The 27,213-nt window shown below is 37.2% G+C and overlaps 4 protein-coding genes across 5 annotated transcripts; 1 reads left to right on the top strand and 3 right to left on the bottom strand.

The window, feature by feature from the left end:
- Positions 1-68: 68 nt before the first annotated feature.
- LOC127978648 (sodium/potassium-transporting ATPase subunit beta-1-interacting protein 1) lies at positions 69-13,912 on the bottom strand. The gene is made up of 8 exons (XM_052583447.1): positions 13,698-13,912; positions 13,176-13,490; positions 4,009-4,146; positions 3,777-3,857; positions 2,073-2,270; positions 1,899-1,959; positions 1,729-1,810; positions 69-907 (listed from the first exon to the last, which is right to left on the bottom strand). The coding sequence occupies exons 2-8, from the start codon at positions 13,227-13,229 to the stop codon at positions 898-900; spliced, it is 624 nt and encodes a 207-aa protein (XP_052439407.1). The 5' UTR covers positions 13,230-13,490; positions 13,698-13,912; the 3' UTR covers positions 69-897.
- A 2,864-nt stretch (positions 13,913-16,776) lies between these two features.
- On the bottom strand, positions 16,777-20,986 carry LOC127978830 (U5 small nuclear ribonucleoprotein 40 kDa protein-like). Its single transcript, XM_052583755.1, has 10 exons — positions 20,725-20,986; positions 19,786-19,915; positions 19,586-19,679; positions 19,275-19,440; positions 18,253-18,375; positions 18,041-18,161; positions 17,643-17,725; positions 17,333-17,394; positions 17,147-17,250; positions 16,777-17,019 (listed from the first exon to the last, which is right to left on the bottom strand). The coding sequence occupies exons 1-10, from the start codon at positions 20,833-20,835 to the stop codon at positions 16,970-16,972; spliced, it is 1,044 nt and encodes a 347-aa protein (XP_052439715.1). The 5' UTR covers positions 20,836-20,986; the 3' UTR covers positions 16,777-16,969.
- Positions 20,987-21,015: 29 nt separating this feature from the next.
- On the top strand, positions 21,016-23,311 carry LOC127978831 (zinc finger CCHC domain-containing protein 17-like). 2 transcript variants are annotated; one of them, XM_052583756.1, is made up of 9 exons: positions 21,016-21,157; positions 21,269-21,296; positions 21,459-21,538; positions 21,629-21,686; positions 21,779-21,879; positions 22,061-22,152; positions 22,275-22,375; positions 22,703-22,830; positions 23,010-23,311. In XM_052583756.1, exons 3-9 carry the CDS (start codon positions 21,464-21,466, stop codon positions 23,160-23,162), a joined length of 708 nt encoding a protein of 235 aa, XP_052439716.1. In that variant the 5' UTR covers positions 21,016-21,157; positions 21,269-21,296; positions 21,459-21,463; the 3' UTR covers positions 23,163-23,311. The 2 variants fall into 2 exon arrangements, with proteins under 2 accessions (XP_052439716.1, XP_052439717.1); XM_052583757.1 differs by having other exon boundaries at positions 21,057-21,157; positions 21,240-21,296.
- Positions 23,312-23,562: 251 nt separating this feature from the next.
- LOC127978832 (fatty acid-binding protein, heart) lies at positions 23,563-26,217 on the bottom strand. The gene is made up of 4 exons (XM_052583758.1): positions 26,046-26,217; positions 24,452-24,624; positions 24,024-24,125; positions 23,563-23,845 (listed from the first exon to the last, which is right to left on the bottom strand). Exons 1-4 carry the CDS (start codon positions 26,116-26,118, stop codon positions 23,792-23,794), a joined length of 402 nt encoding a protein of 133 aa, XP_052439718.1. The 5' UTR covers positions 26,119-26,217; the 3' UTR covers positions 23,563-23,791.
- Between the last annotated feature and the right edge of the window lie 996 nt (positions 26,218-27,213).

Below are 27,213 nucleotides of genomic sequence, written 5' to 3'. Positions count from 1 at the left end.
GAATAAAAAGGGTGTTTTATTTCACACAAGCCCTCTGTGGTGCATTTAGAAGTGACCAAGACAAAGAATAATCTAGAAAGAGTTTATTATGCTGAACAACTGTCCCACCCTTCAGGTGTGTGTCCCTCTCGCACCCACACTCTCTATCACTCACTCATACAAACACAGCCTTCCTGAAACAAGTATAGTACATTAACATACATTCATTCTAAGCTTGTGTTCAAATAAACATTTATGTCTAGTCACATTATGCGTTAGGTGCATAAGTACATATAAAAACTTGTAATCTGTGTACATCTGCACAATCAGAAACACACATTCATGCACGCAGACACATGTGGGCCACCCAGAGGCACAACTCCTTTATCGTGAGTTTTTACATGCACAAATTCCTACAGCATTCCCCAAATACACAACCTAAAACATTCATCTAACACATTACATTATAGTGTCTTATATCAGAGTATAAACAATCTTTCTCCTACACACACACATATAGCAGAAAGAGCCGAACGGCCAGCCCCGATGTGTTCAAATATTACCTGGGTCAAAGGTTGGCCCCCTTGTGAATACACAAACATATACAAAGGCCTATGTGCTCTCACACACACTCTCTCTCACACACACACACAGAAGATCTGTTTGTGTCTTTAAGTCCTGTTTAATAATGCTTGTCTCAATGAGGCTTTAAGCATCTTGTTGTGGTCCTGTCCATATGCTTGCTCTCTCTCTAGAACTCTGGCTGGTGCTGTACTATAGATTTTCTCCAACAGAGGGAGACAAAGTTAAAGAGACACAGACGTTGAAGCTGGTAGAACATTTCCCACAATGCAGAGGACTTCATCTCTCAGAGACAAGCAGCTGTTTTCCTCTGAGGGTGGGGTTTTCCTCTGGTTTCTATCCAGTCCTAAATGTATATATGTAAAATAAAAAAATAAATAAAAAAAGTTAAAAAATGAAAATATTCAAAGTGAGGTTTCAAATGAAATGGGCTATGTTTGAAGTTCTACCATACTACTCACACTGTTTTTATGGTACATAGTTTGTATACTGTGGACAGGATGCAAATGTTCAACAGCAGAATGACCATATATGGCAAAATGAGCAGTATACAAAAGAGCACACTATAAAGAATGGTGCGGCATCCCAAGGACTATCAGCAGCCATCTCTAGTCTTTAACTCTTTTCTTGACTTATAAATTTTAATCCATTTAACTGTTAAGGCATTTTTACACACAAAAAAATTTAATATATATATTTTTTTAATTAGTTAATCCATTCGTTAACAAAAGAAAATACATTTCTTGGACACCATTTGGTGAATTTAACAAGTAATGCTTTGTAACAACAACATGGCACACTGCTTTTTAAAAAAATTTCATTGTTCCATAATTGGTTTGGGTTTTGTTAATTGGGGTTATAATATTGCAGAATTTATTTGTGCACTTGTTATTACAAAGTACAATATAAATAATAAAATAAATTATATAAAATAATAATAATAATAAAAAAAAAAAAAATATATATATATATATATATATATATATATATATATATATATATATATATATATATATATATATATATATAAAAACAAAAAACAAAAAGTTATAAAGATAATTTTCTGGTGTCAAGATATTTCTAGAGATTATACTATATTAAGACATTTTAAATAAAGAGTTGTTCTGATAACTGAGAATGCATTATTTACTGGAGTTCAGTACTTACGTATAGAGAGGCTGCAGCTGTAAGTGAGAACTCTTTTGTGGAGGCTGGTAACTATACGAGTCCAATCCACCAATGAAATCAACTGCAACAGAGATAGGAATCAAAACTCAAAAACTTTAAATGCCACTATAATTTGCTTTCAGGTTCAAACAACAGACTAGAATACTTACAGCTGTCCTCATCGTCCAGGAAGACTTTACTAACATAGCAGGCATAAACAAATCCAAAGAGCTGAAACGCAGATCAAAACTATGTTAATAGCCAATCATCTCTGCCAAACATTCAGATGCATATACTTCTGTAAACTTTAATTTTGAAAGAATTAATAAGATGTAAGTACTCACTGCAAGAAACACTTGCAAGGCTGAGCTGACAACCTCTATGTACTGGTAGTCCAGCAGGCAGCCACTGACAGTGATCACATGATGATCCTGAGGAGCCAATGGGGAGTCAGGCACTGGAGTAACTAAGCAACCAGGCCCGTTCTCCATCCACCAGGAACGGTGAAGCGATGTGTTAAATGTCATTAGGAAATGCCTGTCCTGCAGCAGAACACAAAAACGATTAAATAGAAAGAAATCCCCTGGTCATGAACTTAATATTGACCCTGTAATCCAAATTCTTAGTTTTTCTGAATACAGTTTTTTTGTGTTCTTTGTAATCTTTAAATATTTTAATTTAAAAGTTATTATCATTATGGATCAAGTTAATGGATAAGCTTCTACGTTTCAGGATCAATACAATTCCCAATTAACAATATCAAATAAAATGGCCTTTCTCTGATAAATACAGTAGTAAAATGGTTTATGAATACCATTTCAAGCTGACTCTAAGATAAAAGCATAGCAAGGCATAAAATCAAACATTTAATCAGGCTCCTTGGTGTTTTTACTTAGTGCTGTCCAACCATTAATTGCATCCAAAATAAAAGTTTTGTTTACATAATACATAAATAAAATAAATATATATAAATATATGTGTGCATGTATATATAAGTACTAACACATGCATGTATATATTAAAGAAAAACGTTATGTTTATATATTAAATATATTTATATAATATAAAATATAAGAATATAAATGTATATACACATGCAAACATGGGCGTCACTAGGCCCATGTTTTGTTTTAGCTGTTTAAGGGCTATAGCAATTTTTTTAGGGAGGGCTATAGCCCCACTAAAATTTTGTGATTAGCTCCATAAACTGTACTCAAATTCGTGATCATCTCTGTCCCCTTTAATAAAACTTCATATGAAAACAGCGACAGACTTCGATCGGCTCCTCCCTGTCTTTCAGCATATTCTTTCATTTCAGACTGCAGCGAGAAACAGAGGACAAGGTGTGTGTTTATCGATAGATTGCATCTGTGCAGTTCTTTTGTCATTAATGGGGGAGCAATAATCGGTGCCCCATCCACTGAAAGTATTCACTGCGTTCATCACACCACAGCTGTTTCTGACGGCGAAAATGAAGCACACTTCATTGAACATGAAAGCATACTTTATAAAACGATCATGTTGCCATTTTCTTTTTAAAATGTAAAAGAAAAAAGAGGTTTGCATACTTCATTTGCATACTAATGAAACAGCAAACAGCAAAATGGCAAACAGGCAAAAATGCAAACAGTAAAATTGTGTTTGTACAGTAAATAGGTTGTGCGTGTGAGATCCTGAAGACTTGTACTTGGCTTATTCAGTACTCAAATGTTATATCTATCTATCTATGCAATACTGCAATAAGTTTATTATATACACACACACACACATTTTTTTATTTTTTTAGGCTATTATTATATATATTATATATATTATTATATCATTATTATTATTATTATTATTATTATTATACCTTCACTGGGGGTTTTCAGAATATATACTGTATGTGTGTGTATTTATATATCCATAATAAATATACACATTACATATGGATATATTATGTAAATAAAAACTTCTATTTTGGATTCGATTAATCGTTTGAGGGCACTAGTATTTACACAATGACTTCTTATAGACTAGAGTCTGGACCAATGCTGGAAATCACCTACCTGTGACAAGTGACCAACTTCCAGGTAAAAACAGATGATGAAAGAGTTCCAGCCAACCCAGACCACAAGCCACACAGCATACTGAAAGTGACAGACATGCATATATGTGCACATATAAAAATATAGTACAAAATGAATGAGTATGAGGCATGTAAATACAATGCAAACAGCAAAACATTTTCTTCTGTAGGTGCAAAATGTGAGCAAAAACAAATATGCTCTTTTGTCCTACCACTATGAGATATTTGGAACGGATCTGCACAGTTCCAAACAATCCCAAAATGACAGCCATGATATGAAGGAAGTTGGCAAGGATGGGAGCCCACTGATATCCCAAAAAGTCAAACACCTGCCTCTGTAATGCAGCGACCTGTGAACAAACCAAGAACAGTTTACATACACAACCATCCAACATTAAAAAAATGCATGCATAAGTGTGCACAAAAAGCTTGTACTAATACAGATACGATCATATAGTCATCGATCCTTGACCCACGTCTTTGCAGACATCAAAATTAACTATGCTGGGTTTATTTAGGAAAATATCAGGCTGGCAAAACAAGCTTGTGCAGCAGACTCCCAAGTTAAACTGGCAGGAAAATGGAACACAAAGTCTGGTGTTGCTGGCTACTATTCCTGGCAGAAACTGACACATGCAACATCCATCCAAGAATGGCCCAGTAGTGACTGCACATTAACCACATGCAGGAGAGATGGAAAATTCTTCAGAGAATGATCATCAGAAACAGGAAATCTGTGCCAGAGAGCTCATATGATTTCTGTATACTCGAATGTCCATCATTGACAAAGTACTGCACATCCTCTGCTGCTCACATATGGGTTTATTAAATATTTTGGCTAATTTGATGATAGTCCACAGGCTTTGCTTGTGCATTGAGGTGGGTGAGTTTGGCCAAACCTCCAAACCTCTTATGCTCACCAAAGCTATTATTACAAGTTACAAATTTTAAAATGTGACATTCCAGTGAATGCAAAGCTGAATATTTCCCAGCTTTCAACATTGATAAGAAATATTTATTGAAGAGCTAGTCAGTGTATGTATGTATATATATATATATATATATATATATATATATATATATATATATATATATATATATATATATATATATATAAAATACGATTTCTGAACAATAATGTGTAGGGGAATTTACAGTTAAAACCCAAGGACCAGATATGTCGCAATGAAGACCAGGAGTCAGAGATGAGTTCAATTAATAATAATAATTTTACTTGAAGAAAATAGTTTGCAATTTCATCAGCAGAAGTCAGCTTCAACACTCTCGAAGGAGTTCGCAGGCCGCCCCCCAGTACAATACAAAATCAACCACAGTTATACCCTGACAGAGGATACTAATTGCGTCAATACATGAGTCAACAAAATTCTGATTGGTTCCAAAACCTAGATAAAACTCTCCAAAGACGTATATCTGATATGCTGGACACCTGCAGTTGATCGTTTGTCCTGGGACTGTCTGAGCTTCTCCCTGTACAGACAGATACTAACACATGTACACAGAGAACTTATCTAAAATTCAAGGCTTTCTAGCACTGGCGAGTGTCTTATCATTACGGTTGGATACACACACATAATATGTGGACATTAATCTTGAGGAAAAGAAATACAGCACACATAAGGTTACACATTTCACTCTTGCTATAACTTGATTAATAGTCAAACAAGAAATCATGTAATAAAATAATTAATATCAGTATGAAGGATATGGCAAATCGGCATCCACTCCTTCAGTCCCCCGTTTTAGATCAATGTGGGGTCTAATACCCCACATCTGGTCTAATAAATGAGGTCAGGTGTAGTTGTGATGCATGGTAAGAATGCAGGCTGTTTGTCAACTTAAGCAGGTGCATATACTTAAGATCTCTGGTACTGGCTGACATTTCTAGTAATAAACACATTATTTTGTACAAAATACTTCCCATAATCATTCTTACTTCCCATATACATTAATCTACTTACTTAATCCCACAATATCGCCACTTGCACTAGTCTTTCTTCACATAATGTCTTTTCCAGTGAATTATTCTGTGTGTCCCTCTACCTGGAAAAGTGTCCTCCATCCATATATACTTTCATCAACATATCTTTGTAAATACCTCTCTTCCTACTACAGCTACTTCACACTTACCCTCTAAAACCAAACATTTATCCAACAGCCTTAAGACTAAATTTTCATATTCATTAACCAGATTTAACAAATCATTAAAGAAAACCGCATACACTATAACCAATTCATTTTTTTTTAACCCTTAAGAAGGATATTTGCCTTATTTGTTTTCTTTTAGCATGTTTTATACAACTATGATTAATTTTAGTTAATTTGGTCATATCTTAAAATAAACTCATTACAATAAACGTATATATATTATTCTCTGGAAGCCGGGCTAAATGAATAACCACTGTTATTGCATTTCTGACATATGTCAGACCCTCAGTCACCTCACAGATACCAAATACAGACATTGCTTATAACCTAAATCCCAGTAAAGATACCCTTATTTTATGAAAATCTATAATTTTCCCCATCAATGGTACAATTATAGAGATTGATTATCTATTTTACCCTTTCATTCCAAACTTGGTGTTAAAAACACAAAAATAAACAAACCAAAAATAAGTAAGATCAATATTGAGCCATCTATAAAAATAAAAATAAAAATAATCATAATCATTATTTCCTCGAAAACCTAGAGCAGTTCCTAGTTTATTACTTAATAGCCCTTTTATTAAGTTTTACTTTCGCCACGAATCCAGTTGCAGTCATCATAGTTCACATGCTGTTTACACATACATGAACCATAAACTTGTCATTGTTAACAACATTTGGTTAAAAATACATTTTAAGTATCGAAGTGTCTAACTTTTAAAATACAACTAACCTATCCACTTATTGTCATGCATGTATTTTATTTTATACCATGACATTACTGTTAACCATACTCATTGCCTTATTATTACCCTTTTTTTTTTTTTTTAATGTAAGTCTTGTCAATTATCATACCATATTACTGTACTCAGACTATATTAATGACACATTCAGAAGCAAATCCTCAATACCTCGTATTAAGTCAATTTAGTTCTCACTGTTTTGTCAGTTAGAAATGCTTACACATCAGCTACGTGATCAATGTCTTTAAAACCCTTGTTAATGTTTGTCATTTGGCAGTGATATTTATTTACTCAAAATTATTATAAACTGAAAAAGAGCACACAGATTTCCCAATACTATTACTAAATGAACAATACTATTACTTAGTTCTAAACGCCCAAATATTTATTAAAGAGACATCCTCAGTTTCTGTAAATCTGTATTGAAACAGTATACATTATCAAAAAGCCCTGTCAGTGTTCACAATATTAATTTGATTTGACTTGACCAGGTGTTCATAAGCAGCTCCATAGAGCCTATTACAATTGTTTTGTTCAAACAAAATTTATTTATTTATTTATTTATTTTGCTGTGCTATTTCAATTAATTCAAACCTTTTGTTATGGTATTCCTCCATTAAGGGGCTATCCACACGTTTTTGTTCAACTTATCTCTGTTCTACATAAACCACTACATAAAGCTTTTGCACTATATTACACAAGCAGGATTCACTCCTTTGTTTTCCCACCAGGCTTCTTTATGTGAGGGTGCTCTCTGGATAATTTGGTTAGTGACGTAGCCAATCTGTCACTGTTTTTCTGCCATCAAGTCTAAAATATTTACCTTCACCATTCAAACAACAAAGTGTTAACTTGTTAAAATTTAGACCCTCATTTAAATTTAGGCATGGATTTTAAACCCATTTTGGACGGCAAACTTAAATTTCACAAATCCAATCATATAAACACTCTTTAACATATTAATCCAGAGAGTGATTTAAATCAGTATTATAAAAGACAAAACAAGTCATTATTACCAGTAGCAGACAGAGCTGGATAACCAATCCACTTAAAGCTCGTCCCATGTTTGGCATTGTCTTTTCATTAGTTTCACTCAGAATTATCGACTTCTGTAAAGTAATTTCACGTAACACATCTGTAATGATAAAACACTCATTCCAGAGGTTAGTGACTCAATTGAAACAAAACAGGAACAGAATTGTCCCCCAATAATATATATATAGGCATCCTCATGCATGCACATACTTAACACATTTATATTTTAACAGCTCATATTTAAGGTTTTCCTTTTGGTATTAAATCGGAAGGATTTAAACTCAAACATTGTCTGTGCATTTTACCAAGTTTGTACCTAATCTCTTATCTAATCTCAAAGTTTGCCTGATCATTAATGATTTTTATTTTGAGAAAAATCAGCTGGGTTGTTTTGGTCTTAAAATTATTGCTCTGTTTTGGTTACTCTTTCTTAGCAGGCCAATAATAGAAGAAGAGCACTATCCCTGCCTCCACTCAAGCACTCTCTCTCTCTCTCTCTTACTGTGCAAAATATTATTTATTTATTTATTTTGACAATTTTTGCCAAACTTTAACTTAGACTATAATATAAAATTCATTACAACATATAACCCTAAATTATTCAAATAAGTTAAAAATGTCAAAGTTTCTAGATCTAAAATCTCAGTTTAAACTGTTTAAAATACATAATGCTAGGAACATTTCTTTAAAATTATTTTTACCTTACATGCTTAATTCCCTTAACCTTTGTTATCTAAACCATCTCTTGATTAAGCAGAAGCAGTCTTCATTTTTAGCCACCACCATATCTTGTAATCAACTTATGCCATGCCTAATGACCTGCACGAGTAAAGACTATGATATAGACATATTAGTTCAATATCATTTTAGCCTCATAAGAAATTTTGTCTCAAAATAATGTCTGTCATCACATGGTCTCAGATGGTTCTTGAAAGCCCATTGCCATTAACTCTTTATAAATAAGCCTCTTTTCCTCAGGGTGTGATCCCCTGGCATAGTTGCATCAAGTTGTGGACGCTTGTCACAACAATCAGTCAAGGAATGCGGTTGCTGGTGATCAGGTCTGGAGGAGCTCACATTTTGAGGCAGATTGCTGTACTTCATACAGTTCCCCTCTTAATGATGCTCTAGGCCTATCAAGCATCCGCTCAACTCCACTACCATCTCACATATAACACCTCCCTTCAGGGCAGGTGCCCAGTGGCGGTGACCCCCTGCCTTAGGTTGTCCCCTATTGGCCAGAAGAGGATCTTACCCGTCATTGAGAAATCACCTCATGCACACTGGTAACCACTCTTTCCCGTTGCAACATCCTCGACAGTCTTCTTCCAGAATCCAGTATTTCCTGCAGCTTAGGAAAGGTGCACTCAAGAACCATGAGAGCCATTGACAGCACCTACTAGTGTTAAAACATTGAAAAAGGTTCATCAAACTAATATTTAATCGCTAAACTCAATTGGATACCTCCAAACTATCATGCTGAGATTACTCAGTGAATTTATTTTTCACACCCGTCCATTCATTGTAATTTTCTGTTGCTTCTGTAGCTGCAGCCATCAGGCCCTGTATGATGGTGGAGACTAAAAATAAGACAGATAAGTTACTGGTCATAGAACAAATAGCAATACAACTGTTTAACTATTCAAAATTATTACATCTATAGCTCAGGGTCTGTATTATGATTTTAAAGACCTCATGTCTCTTCAACAATTGCTTCTAAATTGTTATTCATTATTTTTATAATCTCTTATTTCTTACATGCATTGGGCAGTTGAACATTTAACTACCAATTGCCCTCTTAATGCATTAAATCTGAACTCTTTTTAGCATGTCCTTTAGCATCTCTGCCTATGATTTGACTGAAACACTGTGCTGTACTATAAATAGCTTATCACTTAAACACAGGCTCAGATAACGGCATTTTAGCTTACTTTGAATGAGAGAGAGAGAACTCTGAGGGATTCAGGACTCGTAAAAATGCATTTTCATTCATTTTTAACATAATTTCATCGTACTATCATTTTACTCTAGCCCAGTTTAAAACTTGTCAGAAATTATATGCATTTTAAAAATAAACATCTTTATATTTGTATTTTTACTTTATTTTCGCAACTCAAATGTTTCTCAAAGTTCTTTGCAGTCATTGTCATTACTTTTACATCAACTTGTATTTATCCATTCACTTAATTCTGGCCATGGCTTCTGAATTTCAACATTGGTTTTAAATCTGTCAGAGGTTATCTGACCCAGGTATATTACTTTGGGTCTTGCTAGCATGCTGTCTTCAAAGTTACTTTGAAACCCCCGTTTATGTTACTTGTTTACAACTTTATCATCTCATAAACAAAAAATAATTTTCTTTTCTCTTCTTTTTTCTTTTTTTATGATGCTGCGTGACTACAATTTTGCAATCCAACAATAAAATTACTCTTTTGGCCAAACATTAGTAAATATAGGAATTAATTTTTTTTTTTTTTTTTACTCAGAACATGTCTCTGGTACTTTCAAAGCTTAAGCCAGAGTCATGGGGCCAGCATGAGATAAAACAACGGCTTCATTGTAGTCAAAGTAATTTTATCTTTTTTAACAAAACATAAGCTTATAAGTTTTTCCAAAATGCCACTGCCAATTTGTGTGCCTACAGTTTTTTTTTTTTCACTAACCCAGAATTCTGTTCAGTATTCCTTGTCAGGACTTTCAACAATTATATAGGAACTGGAACAGGTCTTATGATATCATTCTTTGTCATTTAAACCTTCTATGCACAGAGAATCAGATTAAATCATCACTCAGTTACTTATGGGATTATTTTTAATAAATCGGCACATACATTTATAAATGTTTATTTCTCAGGTTCTTTCTAAGTTTAAAGCCAATCAAGTTTTTGTTTTAACATTACAATCAGAATTAAAGCTCAGACTGATCATTCTTTAAATGAATTCAGAGAATATATATATTTTTTTAAAGTCAGAGCTTCAGAGCCAAACTGTTTACAGCATTTGCTCTCTTGTTTCATTATTTCTATCAGGGCTGACCAGGTTACCTAATTTGTCAGTCATATTTCTATCATAAACCAAAAACATATTGAGGCGGCGATCTTACCAACAGCACTTGACTTCTGCGTGATGAAATTGCAAAGTATATTCCAGAATTTCCATATACTGGTCCAATCCAATCAGGGTCATGAAAACTACATTTTAGCTCTTTTGGGGTTGTTCCTGAGGCATCCCAGATCAATCAATACTTTCCCTTTGCATATATCCCTATATTTTTATAGGTGCACATATGAATTATCACTATTTATTTTTAAACACTAATTTTGGATACTCTTCTCCCTAACCACTGACCTGGCCTATTTCTAAGCTCGGGGCGCCCCTGTCTGTAATGGTGGGTGATCGAGAGTTGGAAGAGCGAGATACGACTAGAACCCCCGTCTAGCGTCTTACATTCTTCTCGGGATTTCCCATACCCCTACTTTGGCTTACCCGGCCGTAAATGCACTGCCCTTTATGGCCTCTCGTGCTTTTTGGCTCTCTGTGCTTGACCCAGCACTGCCTATTTACGGCCCTATGTGTCCCTTGTCCCTCGGTGCTTGACCCAGCACTGCCCTTTACGGGTTCACATGCCTGTTAAGAATGCGTTTTTGTCCCCCCCTGGACTGTGCACACCTAGAAACAAATTTTTACGTCTCTCTCTAAGACCTATAGGTGTGCACCTGTTCCCTCTGTAACTGTACACATCTCTAAATATCTTATATCAAGACCTACCGATGTGTACTTGTACCCCTTATACTCACAAGGTTACTTATTTACAGGTATATTGTGACACCAATTTACCTACTCCACCCTGGAGCTGGTGTCTACCCCCTCACGTCTGAGTGAGTCTATCGTTCCTCCTTCTCTCGACCCCCTCCACTTACAGACAGTTCCTAACCAATAATATTAAATCTAAAATCTTTCCTACCTTGGTTTGATGATTGATCAGGGATGTCAACAAAGAACTATTGCCCGCCGATCCTCCACCATTAACTGTAGGGGAATTTACAGTTAAAACCCAAGGACCAGATATGTCGCAATGAAGACCAGGAGTCAGAGATGAGTTCAATTAATAATAATAATTTTACTTGAAGAAAATAGTTTGCAATTTCATCAGCAGAAGTCAGCTTCAACACTCTCGAAGGAGTTCGCAGGCCGCCCCCCAGTACAATACAAAATCAACCACAGTTATACCCTGACAGAGGATACTAATTGCGTCAATACATGAGTCAACAAAATTCTGATTGGTTCCAAAACCTAGATAAAACTCTCCAAAGACGTATATCTGATATGCTGGACACCTGCAGTTGATCGTTTGTCCTGGGACTGTCTGAGCTTCTCCCTGTACAGACAGATACTAACACATGTACACAGAGAACTTATCTAAAATTCAAGGCTTTCTAGCACTGGCGAGTGTCTTATCATTACGGTTGGATACACACACATAATATGTGGACATTAATCTTGAGGAAAAGAAATACAGCACACATAAGGTTACACATTTCACTCTTGCTATAACTTGATTAATAGTCAAACAAGAAATCATGTAATAAAATAATTAATATCAGTATGAAGGATATGGCAAATCGGCATCCACTCCTTCAAATGTGACACTGAAGAATTTAGTTATAGCTGCTGAAAATTCAGCTTTGCCATCGCAAGAAAAAATATAAAAATATATTTGAATAAATGTTTTTATTTTAATTTGAATAGTAATATTTTTTGTTAAATTAACAACTTTGCTAAGCACATTTTTTTTAATATAATCTTTTAAAAACAGTAAAATTATATATTCTAATTAACTTTTGACCAGAAGCTCACTTTAATTAAAGTTCTTACTTGTTTTGATTTATTCTGAGCAGAAATCTGATTTTGAAGATCACTGGGTGTGAAAAGCCTAAAAACAACCCAAGGATTTCAACTGTCAGCCCTTACCTGTTATCACTGAATCAGCAGTGCAGGTTGCAGTGGACCATTAAACCCACTTAAGCCAATGGCAAATAAATAAAAATATTGTCTCCACACACATAGGAGCAATCCCTAAGCTCAGTGCCAGCTGTTTCCATGGAAACTGCCTGGAGCCCCAGCCCACAGAGAAAAGAGCCCCTTCCTCGGGAGGCCCCTCATCCTCACATGCCTCTAGTCTGTGCTACACAAATCATGCAAATGTATACATATCTGGGGCATGAAGTTTCTCCAAGGAAAGTTCTGACGGGCTTCTTGATTGGCCACCTAAGAAATGGGAACCAGGACACCTTCTCCCTTGGCTTCAACCCTCCCAAAATAAAGAACCCCTGTCCTCTCACACTATCCCTCTATATGTTTTATGTTTATGTCCATATGTTTTTTCTTCCCCAGGGAGGACTAGATTTGAACTGAACATGAACAAGAGTGTCTTACCAGCTGCAGGCAGCAGATGACCACCAGCGTGCACCTCCCGTCGCACCGACCCATGCTCTCGCGCTTGAGGCACGGCTTGGGCCCCGCGAGGCGTCGGGAGAAAGCGGAGTCCCCGGTGAGGTCCAGCGCGCTTCAGGGTCTTGTTTCACGATAAACGTTCAAAACATCAAGAAGCCCTCCGGGCCGCGTGCATGCTTCGGTGCGTCGATGCTTTCGGATGGCTGCCGGTCATACCGGACCTCCTCCGCTGAATCGTCCAAACCGAGGCGTCCTCGAGCCCCGCTGCGGTTCCGAATCCTAGCGAATCTGCCCCACCTTCATTCCGTACCGGGTACCAGGCGCGGACAGACCCAAAATAACACAAAGAACAGAGGAAGAGTCAGTGAGCGCGTTTAACTGGCAGAAATGAGCATCATATGATAAGCATCAGACGGAGCGCGAGCGGGGGGGTGTAAGGGCGCGAGGTAAGAAAATAACGCAAATGAAATCTGGAGCGAGCACAAAGCGAGACGTGTGACTTACAGTGAGGTCCCGTATTCGTTTTTCCGAGCCGATGTACCGTCGGGGTCTCAGACTGTCCTGACCATCCTCCTGTTCCGTCTCTTTGTCAACAACGGGCACCGGGAGGACGAGCACAGCGGAGCGGAGCGGGGTTTGTGGGTGGAAATCAGACACCCTCGTGCGAGTCTGCAACACGCTCGCGCAACCGCACAGAGACGCTCGCCGCCGCTCGGCACAACACGAGGCGCTTTACTGAGCACAAAGAAAACCATCATGCGGCTCTGGACAGTCAGCAACCTGGAAACCTTACTATTTTGTAACTAATATTGCATCAAATTAACATGCTGAGAACTTGAATACATACATTTGTTATCCGACTAGTTACTTTGTTATTACATATTATTTATATGCTGACATGCGGATAAACGAGTATAATATTTTAAGTTTTATCATAACATCAACATTTTTAAAATATTTATTATAATGTAATATTTAATTATTAGCTTTTCATTAAATTCACGACCCCATGCAGTTCATTTGACGCAAAATGTTTAATGCACGTGTTGTTTAATGCATGTACAATGTTTAATGCAATGTAATATATCTACTGTATGTGATATTATATTTGTTCATTTAATATAAGTGTAAATGTAATATATTTTCTCTCTTTGCATTTTTAAATCAATATGGTACAATATTATTTTTTAAAAAGGTGATATTCAAAAATTTTAACAGTTCAAAGGTAATCTAGAAGTATATGTAATGAATGTTCATATTGGAACCCAGTCCACATTCAGATTCTAATAGGTTTTCTGGGTTTTTATCTAAAATGGAATTAAAACAGATAAATGTCAACATGAGGAAGAAATATTTTAGGTCGCGAAGCTAAATTATAACACTGAGCATGTCCAAAAATAATAAACAAAAGAATATGTTTTTGTTGACCTTGACATCATGCACTTATTATATATAAGAATTATATAAGTGCATGTGGTTTTTATTTCTTATATCATTCTGGATGTCATGTATTTTCTGTTTTCAGTCATCAACTGGTTATACACTGGTTGTACATACTAATAATGTGTTTGACCCCCTTTCGGCTTCAGAACTGCCTTAATTTTATGTGTCATTGATTCAACAAGGTGCTGAAAGCATTCGTTAAAAATGTTGGCCCATATTGATACGATGGCATCTTGCAGTTGTGTCCCAAATATACACAAACCTACAGCACAAACACACTGCATCAACCTCAAACATAATCATACTGTACAAACACTGCATAAACCACACAAAAAACTCCCATACCTGTCAGCAGAACCAGCTGCAATCTTACTCCCATCAGGAGACCAAGAGCATCTGAGAAGATTCTAAAAGCCCCCCCCCAAAGAAAACAAAACAAAAACTCTTTAATACAAAACCTTTGGTTCTGCCTTCAACTTCCAGCTCAGCGTCAGTAAAGCTCACTGAACGAATGAACTGATAATTCACCCTGATTGAAAGTCTAGCCTTAAAAAAAAAAAAACACTATACAGCAAACACAGTGTAAATTGTTTATTTCAACTTGTAGTTGGAGATTTGTGGGATGCACATCCAGGGCATGAAGGTCCGGTTTCACCACATCCCAAAGATGCTCTATTGGGTTGAGATCTGGTGACTGTGGGGGCCATTTTAGTGCAGTCAGTGAACTCATTGTCATGTGTCAAGAAACGAATTTGAAATGATTCGAGCTTTGTGACATGGTGCATTATCCTGCTGGAAGTAGCCATCAGAGGATGGGTACATGGTGGTCATAAAGGGATGGACATGGTCAGAATCAATGCTCATGTAGGCCGTGGCACTTAAACTTACTCAGCCCAATTGGCACGAATGGGCCTAAAGTGTGCCAAGAAAACATCCCCCACACCATTACACCACCACCACCAGCCTCTACAGTGGTAACAAGGCATGATGGATCCATGTTCTCATTCTGTTTATGCCAAATTCTGACTCTACCATCTGAGTCTCAACAGAAATCAAGACTCATCAGACCAGGCAACATTTTTCCAGTCTTCAACGGTCCATATTTGGTGAGCTTGTGCAAATTGTAGCCTCTTTTTCCTATTTGTAGTGAAGATGAGTGGTACCCGGTGGGGTCTTCTGCTGTTATAGCCCATCTGCCTCAAGGTTGTGCGTGTTGTGGCTTCACAAATGCTTTACTGCATACCTTGGTTGTAACGAGTGGTTATTTCAGTCAAAGTTGCTCTTCTATCAGCTTGAATCAGTCGGCCCATTCTCCTCTGACTTCTAGCATCAACAAGGCATTTTCACCCAAAGGACTGCCGCATACTGGATGTTTTTCCCTTTTCACACCATTCTTTGTAAACCCTAGAAACGGTTGTCTGTGAAAATCCCAGTAACTGCGCAGATTGTGAAATACTCAGAACGGCCCGTCTGGCACCAACAACCATGCCACGTTCAAAATAGCTTAAATCCCCTTTCTTTCCCATTCTGACAATCAGTTTTGAGTTCAGGAGATTGTCTTGACCAGGACCACTCCCCTAAATGCATTGAAGCAACTGCCTTGTGATTGGTTGATTAGATAATTGCATTAATGAGAAATTGAACAGGTGTTCATAATAACCCTTTAGGTGAGTGTTATGTGACCCTGGACCACAAAACCAGTCAAAAGGGTCAATTTTTCAAAATTGATATTTATATAGCATCTGAAAGCTGAATAAATAAGCAATGATGTATGGTTTGTTAGGATAGGACAATATTTGGCTGAGATACAACTATTTGAAAACTGGAATCTGAGGGGTGCAAGAAAATAATCAAAATACTGAGAAAATTGCCTTTAAAGATTACCAAATTAAGTCCTTAGCAATGCATATTACTAATCAAAAATTAATTTCTGAAATTTATGGTAAGAAATGTACAAAATTTCTTCATGGAACATATTCTTTAATTAATATCCTAATGATTTTGGGCATTAAAGAAAAATGTATAATTCTGACCCATACAATGTATTTTTGACCATTGCTACAAATATACCTGTGCTACTTTAGACTGGTTTTGTGGCCCAGAGTCACATATAACATATTTCTTACACAAAGACGGTGCACATACTTAAAAACAGGTTTATTAAAAGCATAAAAAAGCCAACGTTCAACATTTTCCACCAACTGTTCATCACTGTTTTCAAATCAAACACTAATGGCACAAAATCCAAACCATGCCCCCCTCTACCCATCCTCTTCTCACTCTCACATTCAGACACTGTCACATAAACAGCATTCCCACACACAAACACACAGTTATTGAATCTCTCCGATGTAGAGGCGTTTATCACTGGATCCAGAGAGAACTGTGGGAGACATATAATAATGGAGTCACAAATGGGTAAACAGTATGGAAGGAATGTGCTACTTTTACAATTCCAGATATGCATAATAGTTTACAATATATATATATATATATTTTTTTTTTTTTACCAATTGGTTCATCTGGATGGAAAGCGACCTCATTTACAGACCCAGCATGACCTGGGAGCTTATAAAGGATCCTACGGGTCGTCGTGTCCCAAATATACACAAACCTACAGCACAAACACACTGCATCAACCTCAAACATAATCATACTGTTCAAACACTGCATAAACCACACAAAAATGCCCATACCTGTCAGCAGAGCCAGCTGCAATCTTACTCCCATCAGGAGACCAAGAGCATCTGAGAAGATTCTAAAAACCCACCCCATCAAAAAAAAAAAAAAACTCTTTAATACAAAACCTTTGGTTCTGCCGTGAACTTCCAGCTCAGCGTCAGTAAGGCTCACTGAACGAATGAACTGATAATTCACCCTGATTGAAAGTCTAGACTAAAAAAAAAAAAACATTATACAGCAAACACAATGGAAATTGTTTATTTCCCTCTTTATAAACAACTCAGGGAATCTTATTTGTAATTATACAGAGTGAACTAGGATTACCTTCTCAAAGTTATGGACATTTCCCTGAAAGATCTTCACACACCTCTCCTTTGGGGCAAATGGACGGATATCCCAGACACGCACTGTTCCAGACAAATATAAAACATCAGCAGATGTAGCAGTTATGCACACATTAATAACAGGTACACATACATTACCATGCAAATGTTTGGGGTCTGCAAGATTTCTTTTTTTTTTTTTGGAAATTAATACTGAATTCAGCAGGAACACATTACATTGATCAAAAGGGACAAAGATTCAAAAAATTTATTTTATTTTAAATACATTCTGTGCTGACCTTTTATCAAAGAATCCTGAAAGAAAGAAAAAATCATACTAAACCCAAACTTGATCTGTAGTGTGTGTACACAAATGCAACAACACACATTTAGGCTTACCGCTGTTATCCATTGAGTTAGACAGCAGGTAAGACCCGTCTACACTGAGACTCAGACCTGTCACAGAGTCTCCATGACCCTGCATACTGTAAATCAGCTTGTTCTGTCTGAGGTCCCATACCTGCAACATGAAACGCATACATACAGGAATAACTATACATACAAGCAAAAGAGCCCAGCCATCAACTGCAGAATATTTGTTGCACACAAACCTTTATGTCATTGTCGATGCCTCCTGAGATGATCTGGTCACTGGTGTCATTGAATGTCACACTAAGAACCTGATACGTGTTCTGGAATGTGTGAACAGAGGCCTTCTTCCTAATGTCCCACAGCTACAATAACACATGAACAAAAAAGTACTGTAGACACTTTTAGACTATCTTGAACACTATTAGCCTGACACACAAATGGCTTTTAAATTCTCTCCTGTTATGTCTGTCTAGCTATACATTCCAATCAACATTAAAATGAATAAGCAGCAACCTAAAGACTCACTGTAACTATCAAACATCGTTATCATAATCCATTCCAGACATTAAAATGTATTTGATTTATTAGCTATATGCCTTTTCATAGGACAGGAGCGGTTTGAGACAAAAAATGGGAATGGGTTTGGGACACGAACCAAAGTCATGAGCATCACACAAACATTTCTCGACATTTCTAGGAGTGCATTCTGACTCTGAAAGTGCTGATGATTTCCTGTTTGTCTGCAAACCGAGCTGTAGTAATTGAAAGGTGGTGGTGGCATAATTGTTGAGAGATCTAAGCTTATATCTAGGTCAAAGGAAGGATGCAGGAAGGATACAGAATAATTGCTGAATTTCCATCAACATACTCAACCTCTTACAAAACCTCAGACAGCTCCATGACACATCTGATCAATGTTTATATGAATGAAGTCTAGAATAAATCAGTTCTGCCATATAAAGCAATCATTTCTGTTCAGAAGGGTTATCATTTCTACTTCTCGAAGCATGAACATTTTGGTTACAAGGACTTTTACAAACTTTTGTTGGGTTTGGAACAACAAGCATACATTTTTGGGTGAACTATCCCTTTATTATTATAGCCATGTTGCATTTTAACACAATATCTAATGCTTCAGCTGCAATATAACCTTAAACCAGATTGAAAATGTAATAGCGTTTTTTTTGTTTGTTTCATACAGTCAAGACATGTCACAGACTTCTAAAGAGTTTAGAGTTTACACTTGGTGAGCTGAATTTACCTTCACAGTTCCATCATCACTGCCCGTACAGGCCAGCTGTGGTCCACGGCGAGCCGGAAAACATGAGTTCACGAAGGAAGTGTGACCTTTCAGACGCTTCACACGCTCCCCTGTCTCACTGTCCCACACGCACACCGTCTTGTCCGTACTGGCTGAAAAGAGCAGACTGGAGGACACAAACCCACTTAGTAGTATGTGATAGAATGATGCATTTATACCAGAATAATATATACAACAACTACAGTATAAAAGTTTCAAATGAGTGTAAATGATACAGGAGGTTTTTAATTTTGTAATTTAGGCAAACACACCTGCCATCCGTGTTATAATGAAGCTCCATCACAGCTCCACTGTGGCCTTTAAGTGTTGCATAGTTCTCACACTCTCCATATACATTCCACAGCACTACAAGAACACAGACATCGGACAGAACCAACAAATCAATACTACCTACACATTAAAAAAAAGAAGAATATATAAAAGACAAAATAATAAATGTCAAGCGACTCACAGATGAGACGGTCATATCCAGAGGAGGCTAACGTGGCTCCATTGGGGTGAAATTTGCAGCAGTAAACTTCACCTTCATGACCAGAGAGCAGCATTATAGGAGCCTGCAGACTGGAGCTGCGCGGGGGGCCCTGACATTAACACAAACAGAAACACACACACACACATTAATGTTTATGCAGGTGCTGTTATAAATACTCAAGGATGATGAATCCCCCCTGATCGTGCACCCACTAACCTTTGACTCCAGATGGCAATCTAAAATCAGTTTTGAACGAATCTTTCAAGTGAATCCTTCTTGTTCATATGCATGCATTTATTGTAGTATTAGTGTCTTTTTTTGTTGTTGTTTTTACTTGTGGGGAAAGTGTGTATAATGCTTGAACTTATAGAAGACTTGCATGAACACATATTGTAATAATAAAATATAATAAGAATATAATACGTTTTGGTTGTGAACGACTGTTTTTGAATGAATTGGTTGAAAGAATGATTAAATGACTCAATCACACGACTTGATTCTCTAACATTCAGGGTTATTGTAAAATATAAGAGACTTTTTAAACAAGAAATCGGTAAGATTTTAATTGATCATACCTGATTGTATTCATATTATTGCATTAATACTGCCCAGGCACTTATTTATTTTTGTAGTTGTTTTTCTCTCTAATAATCTTTTTTACATAATTGCATAATGTTCGATATCTGAACAAGAACAAAGGGGTATGTATTGTGTTTACTGAAGAATAATAATACAGCTTTACTTCCATGACAACCTAACTTGTACAAAAACTCACTGAGCCAATCGTCTTGGTGAGTTGATTCAAAAGATTCGATTCAGATGAATCACTACAACATAGTCCCATCAATACAGCATAGCCAGCATACAAAAGTTTGAGCAGCTAGTATTTTCCATCTAGGTTAGATCGCTCTGTCTCACCATCGCAGAGAGCTGCTGGGACTGCGCCGCAGACACCAGTTCGGTCCGGGGCCTCTTCACTCCGGCGGGAACCACTGCCATCTCTGCGACACGCTTCTTCGGTTCGATCATCGTTGTGGAAAAATACTCAAATCCCGACAATAAACGAAAAACGAACTAACCTATTATCTTCTTTTCAAATGAATGGGTTTTTCGAGTCCAACCACTACCGAGCTACACACACTCGCCGAGTAAAACACATCCGGTAATGGAGACTTCTGATTGGTTGGCTCAACAGCAAAGCGAATTTATTGGCTATGGTTTAATCTCTGAACCGGAAGATAATGCACTCACGTAACTCTTGCTTCATCCAAACGAGGGGAGTGCACTGCTCTGAATGTACCTACGTTTTGCGTTGAGATGTTTTGCCTCTTAAATAGTAATGTGGCTCTCAGTATGTACATTTTTACCTTTTTATTGGATAATATTTTTTTGTCATTGAAACTGCGATAATTTAGTACGTGCATATATTACAGTCCTCTTATAGATTGTTTTCAAATTACAGTAAACTGTCCTAGACCTGATCCCATCTGGTAAGTTGATTGATCTTGGCTTATTCTCATCAGGCATGAGTTGCATGAACACTAATGCTGGCATGTTTAGATGCAGTGGTCTGGATATGTTTAATGCTCCAGCTTGACCAATTAAAGAACTGGTTACAGACAGATGCAAACCATACATGTCCCTCGCTGCAGGTGTGATGGCAGAGGAGCGGATGAGAGAGCCAGCTGCTTTGGATGAACTGCCACCAATGTACAGCATTCTGAAGGGAGAGGTTAGATTTAAATCTCCATATGCAGAATATAAAATCACATAAATATCATCTTACTGATTTATTCAGTCTCGTGTTTTCTTATTGATTTAGGTAGTTTCTGTGACAACTTATGGTGCTTTTGTTAAGATTCCAGGATACAAAAAACAAGGTAAAGTTGGAGAGTTATCAAGATGTGTGTTCTTGTTTAAATTGAGTTGAATACACACATATTTTTATGTTTATTTGTGTTTGTATCATCAGGTCTGGTTCATAAGAGTGAGATGTCGTCCTGTCGGGTGGAGAACCCAGCTGAAATTGTTGATGTAGGGGAACAAGTGTGGATAAAAGTCATTGGCAGGGAGGTACATTCAATTTGCATGTACACAAATACAACAATAACAATGTTGTTCCATGCTGTAACAAACATATTATCATTGCATACACTAAAAGTGGAATTTTTGCACTGATTAAACATTGGTTTGGTATTCTTATAATTCCGATACAGGATATTAATCATGCTTTTTGATTTCCATCCACTCTCAGATGAAAGATGATAAAGTAAAACTGTCATTCTCTATGAAATCTGTCAATCAAGGCACTGGGCGGGACCTTGACCCCAACAATGTTATAGCAGAGTAAGTGGTTTTATGGTACATTAGTGCAACCAAATGAGCAAAACCAAACCCTGTACTTATAGGAGCCTGACTAAGGTAATTCATAACCATACCAAATTGTGCATAAATAAATCTTCCCACAGACAGGACGAACGTCGCCGGAGACAGTTTAGAGATCATACTGAGCAGAAGATCACGCTGGAGGCTGTGCTTAACACCACATGCAAAAAGTGTGGGTGCAGAGGTATGATCCTCCAGGTTATGTCAATCTGACCCAGTTCCAGTGTACATTAGACCCTTGTCCCTATTACAAACATCACAGTGCCACATCATCCTTCAGAAAGCATTCTGATATGCTGATTCGGTGTTCAGGAAATATTTCTTAATACTATTAATGTTGAAAACAGTTTTGTTGCTTAATACTTTTGTGGAAATTGTGATACATTGGGTGTCAGTTTTAGATATTGTGTTCATTGTCTTTACTTGCAGATTGTATTGTTGATCCCTCAGCACCTGTTATGACAGTTTTTATGTCATAAATAATGACCTTTATGTCTGTTTTTATTGTAAGGTCACTTTGCAAAAGACTGCTTCTCCCAGCCTGGACTGCAGTACAGTTTAGTTCCAGAAGAAGAAGAGGAGGAGCAGCCGCCACAGACCAGTCAGCAAACCCAATCAGAGCCCCAGAAACGTAAAAAGGTACAGACACCCCCCTTTGACAGCAAAATTAATGCGCCAGATGACATGCTGCCTGCAAGCAGTTGTGTAACCCCATTGGTTTTATTTGTTGCCAACTTCTGCAATATTTCCCTATTGCTGACGTCTTGATCTGCCTTTCATTTGCAAGCTCATGACGCCTCTTTGCATTTTTCCTACAGGAAAAGAAGGCTAAGAAAGACAAGAAGAGAAAGAAAGAGAAGAAAAGAGACAGCTCTTCATCCGATAGCAGCGACGAAGTTACCAAACGGCCACGGCATTCACACACACATTCAGAAAAAAAGAAAAAACACAAGAAACATAAGACAAAGTGATTCTTTTGGTTTGCAAAATAGTTGCAATATGCAAGTACAAGCTTGTGCAAGAAAAGTTTTTTTTTTTTTTGCATGTATATCAAGATTTATCTGATCGTTTTTGGAATGTATTTTTTGTTAATGATTAAAAGTTTGACCATTAAAAATGACTGGATTCATGTGTGAAGGTTAAAAGGTTCACTGCCCAACCTCCGAATGGCCTTTCACCCAGAAACACACAAGACCCAGTTGCTTGATTTAGAACACATGCACGTCACCCAGCAGACACTGGAACATGCTTAAATTAGAAGGACCTCACGGAAATATAGCAGTGTGTAACACTGAGTCCTGTTAACAAACACATGGCACAGCACTGGAGCACTTAATGGAAATGTTGACACAATAAATTGCACAAGGTCGATTTGGAGCAAATGTCATTTATTGTTGACTAAAGGCATAAGCCATAACACTGACAGAAGAAGCATATCACACACCCAGAATACAAGCTCAAATACAGATCTGGAGATATGAAGTCGGAATTTTATTCAGTGTTTGAGGAACAATGCAAATGAAATGGATGAACACCACAGAAAAACCACTGGAAATGTATATAACCATTGATGAGGACGGGTTGTGACTGAGGTTTTCCTTTATTCTGCCTTTATATAGTGTCGTGTGGAGACGACGTCGCCAAGTGTCAACGTCTGTTGAAAAAAGAGAGAGATTGGCCAGTTGATATATATTAATTCAGTCAAACACCCATAAATATTGGCCTAATTAATTACTAAATGGGCACCAGAACATGTTTTGCTTTTGCTGACTGTTCTTATAATTCTGTTCCCAGCCAAAGAGGCACTTAATGTAAGTGCACACAATACTAACCAGAGTTAGGCTGTTGTCTTTGACTTCTCGGACCAGGGTGGTCTCTTTACCATCCCATTTCTGAACATGAACCATTTTGCCTCCATCTAAAGTTATAGTGGACTGATGGACAAACAGAAACAACAGAGTAAAGGTAATAAGACAAACAATTCTTACTTGGAAAACGTTCTCATTTTTTTGTCTAGCTACCCGGGAGCATGAGGGGCGTTTCTATGTCTACAATTAATGATTGACCCGAGGAATGTCACGGGATAGGTCAATCTCCCACTGGGCTTTCTAAGAAACCCTTGTATCCCACCAACAAAACCCTATTGTGTTAAACATCTTTCACCCAACTCCCAATGTGTCAGGCATGAAATTCTGCATGCCATTAGCAATCTCGAAAGCACAGGACTACTGAAAGTGGGACTAATGTGTGCTCATAATACCTTAACTTTGCGGTCATCTGCAGTGGTCTCGTCAAATTCCTCTCCCAGTTTGAAATTGATTTCTGTGGTTTTGAATGTGCTGACGGTCTTAAGTGTGATGACATCGCCCTCCATGGAGATGATGGTCGTAGGTTTGGTCATACTGCCAACCTGACGCGTGGCAAAGCCAACGCCTGATAAACAAACATAGCACACACTTTAGAAGAGGCATTTCTTCAATTCACATGCAGAGACAAAAATCAAGAACCAAAGATAATTTGGTGTGTACTGTAAAAAGTTAAAAATGAAAATTAAGCAAATTAAATAATTTATCAAATATTTACATTTTACACATTTGAAACATTTCTGAAGGGCTTCATTAAAAAATAAAAATATATTTTTAAGAGCCAAAAGTTACTTTTAAAAGTTGGTCATGTATTCTATAAATAAGCTGAAAACAAACTTATATAATTAAAAGGTTCTTAATTTTATAAAAAAAGAAAAATGTAAAATCTGAAGGATTTTATTAAATAGTATTTAAATATGAAATATATTTTCTAATCATTTTAAATTTAAAAATCATTCTAAAAGGGACTGTAATTTATTAGAGAAAATGCAAATAAATAAAGATCATCTGCATAGCTTAAGGGCAGAATAGTAATAATTAAACAAAGATTATATATATATATATATATATAATATATAATATTATGTTCAAGGGTTAGTCACGAATGAACACATGTCTGCAAATAACCAAATTCTGGAACGGTCAAAATGGTCAAATCAGCACACATGCAATTTTGGGAGAATACAGGATTAAGTATTGATTTGTTCAGCAAATACTGTGAGGGTGTATGTGTGCAAATGCAAGCAGGGCAGACTATTCTTTGACCACAGATAAAGAGCGAAAAATCTGGGTTCATTGGAGTTGAAAAAAAAAAACCACTTTGTCTTAACCACACTTGTCTCCCTCCTTCCCTCGATTGCTATCTCCATACAGTTGCATGCTGATTTTTTCCCCTTCATCTTCCGCTCTTAAGCTACAAGTCACTCAACACACCTTTAAAATCACAAATGCTATACAACTGGCCAATAAATGGCCGGCAAGCATCTCAGAGACATTTCCATATGTTTTGTGTAACAAAACATCAAGGTCAGGATAGCCTATAGTTCAAGTTCTGTAGGCAGTATTCACTTGTTCATGTGATGGTTCAGTATCGTCACTAGATGGTAAAATAAAAGACTCATTGTATTTTATACAAGAGAACAGCAGTTGCTCTACAGTCACACGTGGTTATAGCATAAATCTCTGTGTGTGTGTGTGTGTGTGTCTGTCTGTCTGTGTGTGTGTGTGTGTGTGTGAAAGCTTCACCAAGGGAGAGACCCTCCCTGGACCACATGCACTCCGTCTTAAACACACCCACACACACACACATAGCAGCACACATGCACCTGTGAAATAAATGCTCCTCAGATCACATTTCCCATTCTGAAACAATCAGAAACACTCACCCAATTTACTTGTGCTTACTTGCATCAAAAGGCACACCCTATGTTTAGCAGTAAAGCAGTACACACCGCATACATCCATAGCATTCACCCCCTCCTTACTCACCGAGGGCTTTCATGTAGTCATCAAAATTCTTGCTCTCCTTTAAGTTCCATGTGCCAACAAAAACGTCTGCCATGTTTAGAGCTGAGTGCAAGAACAGGAGCAAAGACAGAGAGCGAGAAAGAAAGAGTAAGAGAGAGAGTAAGTGAGGAGGGTAAGACAGCACCACTGAGCTCCTACAATCTTACTGGCTGATTTATAACTGCTGTTTGTGATGTCATCACTACAAGCTTGGGGGGTGGATGGGGGAGGAGCAATGCCAGGAGAGAAAAGGACAGATGATAGACAGATGCGAGGGGGGTTGGAGAGATGGGGAGTTGAGAAATGTGGAACAATCAATTGTGAAAGATAGAATAAAGAAAGATGAGAAAGTCAAGGGATGGTGCAAGACGATCGAAAGCATTTTACATTCTCTAGAGTTCCTACATGAATTTGACTTTAAAAATGTCTGTTAAATGAATAAATGTAAATGTATTAGTCCAAAATTTGCTCCCAATTTGAACTCTATAAAATGGGATGAACTTATATTAAAATTATAGCTGATACAGGCAAGTCAATAAATATATTAAGAACCAATAAATAACTGATATTAAAATGATATACCATTTTGTCTCAAAAATAAATAAAAAAATGAAATCCTTTTAAAGGGGTCATATGATGCGATTTCAAGTTTTCAAGCTGTTCGTGCATCAATAAGATCCCTAAAGTTGCAAAGACTAAAGTCTCAAACCCAAAGAGATATTCTTTATAAAAGCTAAGACTCGACCACGCCCTCCAAAAGCTCCTCATTTAAACACGCCCCCACACGTCTACGTCACTATGTGAGAAGATTTGAATGACACCGCCCAAATGTTTATGTAAAGAAAGAAGGCATAACTTTGATTCTCACCGTTGAATTGTTGCCTCTGCTGCCATGTTGTGGAAACGCGGTTTCGTCGTGAAAGCGAAGCTACTTTGTTTGGCCTTCCAAAAGAGGACACAACTAGAAATCAGTGGTTCACTGTTCCAGAACAGTTCAACCCAAATATACAGATGTGTGCAGTGCATTTTACAGATGACTGTTTCCTGATCCTGAGAAAATAGCCTACAATGCTGTCTACACACAAAGGCTGTTTCTATAAAGTTGGGCAATTCCAACTTTGCAAGGACAGTCTGGCACTTCTGACTCACA

This window comes from Carassius gibelio, chromosome B19 (genome assembly GCF_023724105.1).
Source record: "Carassius gibelio isolate Cgi1373 ecotype wild population from Czech Republic chromosome B19, carGib1.2-hapl.c, whole genome shotgun sequence".
NCBI classification, from domain to species: domain Eukaryota; kingdom Metazoa; phylum Chordata; class Actinopteri; order Cypriniformes; family Cyprinidae; genus Carassius; species Carassius gibelio.
This window is presented reverse-complemented; position numbering and strand designations above follow the sequence as displayed.

Bases quoted from the DNA above. Each gene is read 5' to 3' on its own strand.
- LOC127978648 (XM_052583447.1), bottom strand. From the start codon at position 13,229: ATGGGTCGGTGCGACGGGAGGTGCACGCTGGTGGTCATCTGCTGCCTG. The intron at 4,147-13,175 runs GTAAGACACTCT...GTTTGTTCACAG, and splicing joins TCATCTGCTGCCTGCAGCTG to GTCGCTGCATTACAGAGGCA. The intron at 3,858-4,008 runs GTAGGACAAAAG...TGTCACTTTCAG, and splicing joins GTTCCAAATATCTCATAGTG to TATGCTGTGTGGCTTGTGGT.
- LOC127978832 (XM_052583758.1), bottom strand. From the start codon at position 26,118: ATGGCAGACGTTTTTGTTGGCACATGGAACTTAAAGGAGAGCAAGAAT. The intron at 24,625-26,045 runs GTGAGTAAGGAG...TTTGTTTATCAG, and splicing joins TGACTACATGAAAGCCCTCG to GCGTTGGCTTTGCCACGCGT. The intron at 24,126-24,451 runs GTATTATGAGCA...TTTGTCCATCAG, and splicing joins CAGATGACCGCAAAGTTAAG to TCCACTATAACTTTAGATGG.
- LOC127978831 (XM_052583756.1), top strand. From the start codon at position 21,464: ATGGCAGAGGAGCGGATGAGAGAGCCAGCTGCTTTGGATGAACTGCCA. The intron at 21,539-21,628 runs GTTAGATTTAAA...TTATTGATTTAG, and splicing joins ACAGCATTCTGAAGGGAGAG to GTAGTTTCTGTGACAACTTA. The intron at 22,831-23,009 runs GTACAGACACCC...TTTTTCCTACAG, and splicing joins AGCCCCAGAAACGTAAAAAG to GAAAAGAAGGCTAAGAAAGA.
- LOC127978830 (XM_052583755.1), bottom strand. From the start codon at position 20,835: ATGATCGAACCGAAGAAGCGTGTCGCAGAGATGGCAGTGGTTCCCGCC. The intron at 19,916-20,724 runs GTGAGACAGAGC...TGTTAATGTCAG, and splicing joins CCCAGCAGCTCTCTGCGATG to GGCCCCCCGCGCAGCTCCAG. The intron at 19,441-19,585 runs GTGTGTTTGCCT...TGTGTCCTCCAG, and splicing joins CATTATAACACGGATGGCAG to TCTGCTCTTTTCAGCCAGTA.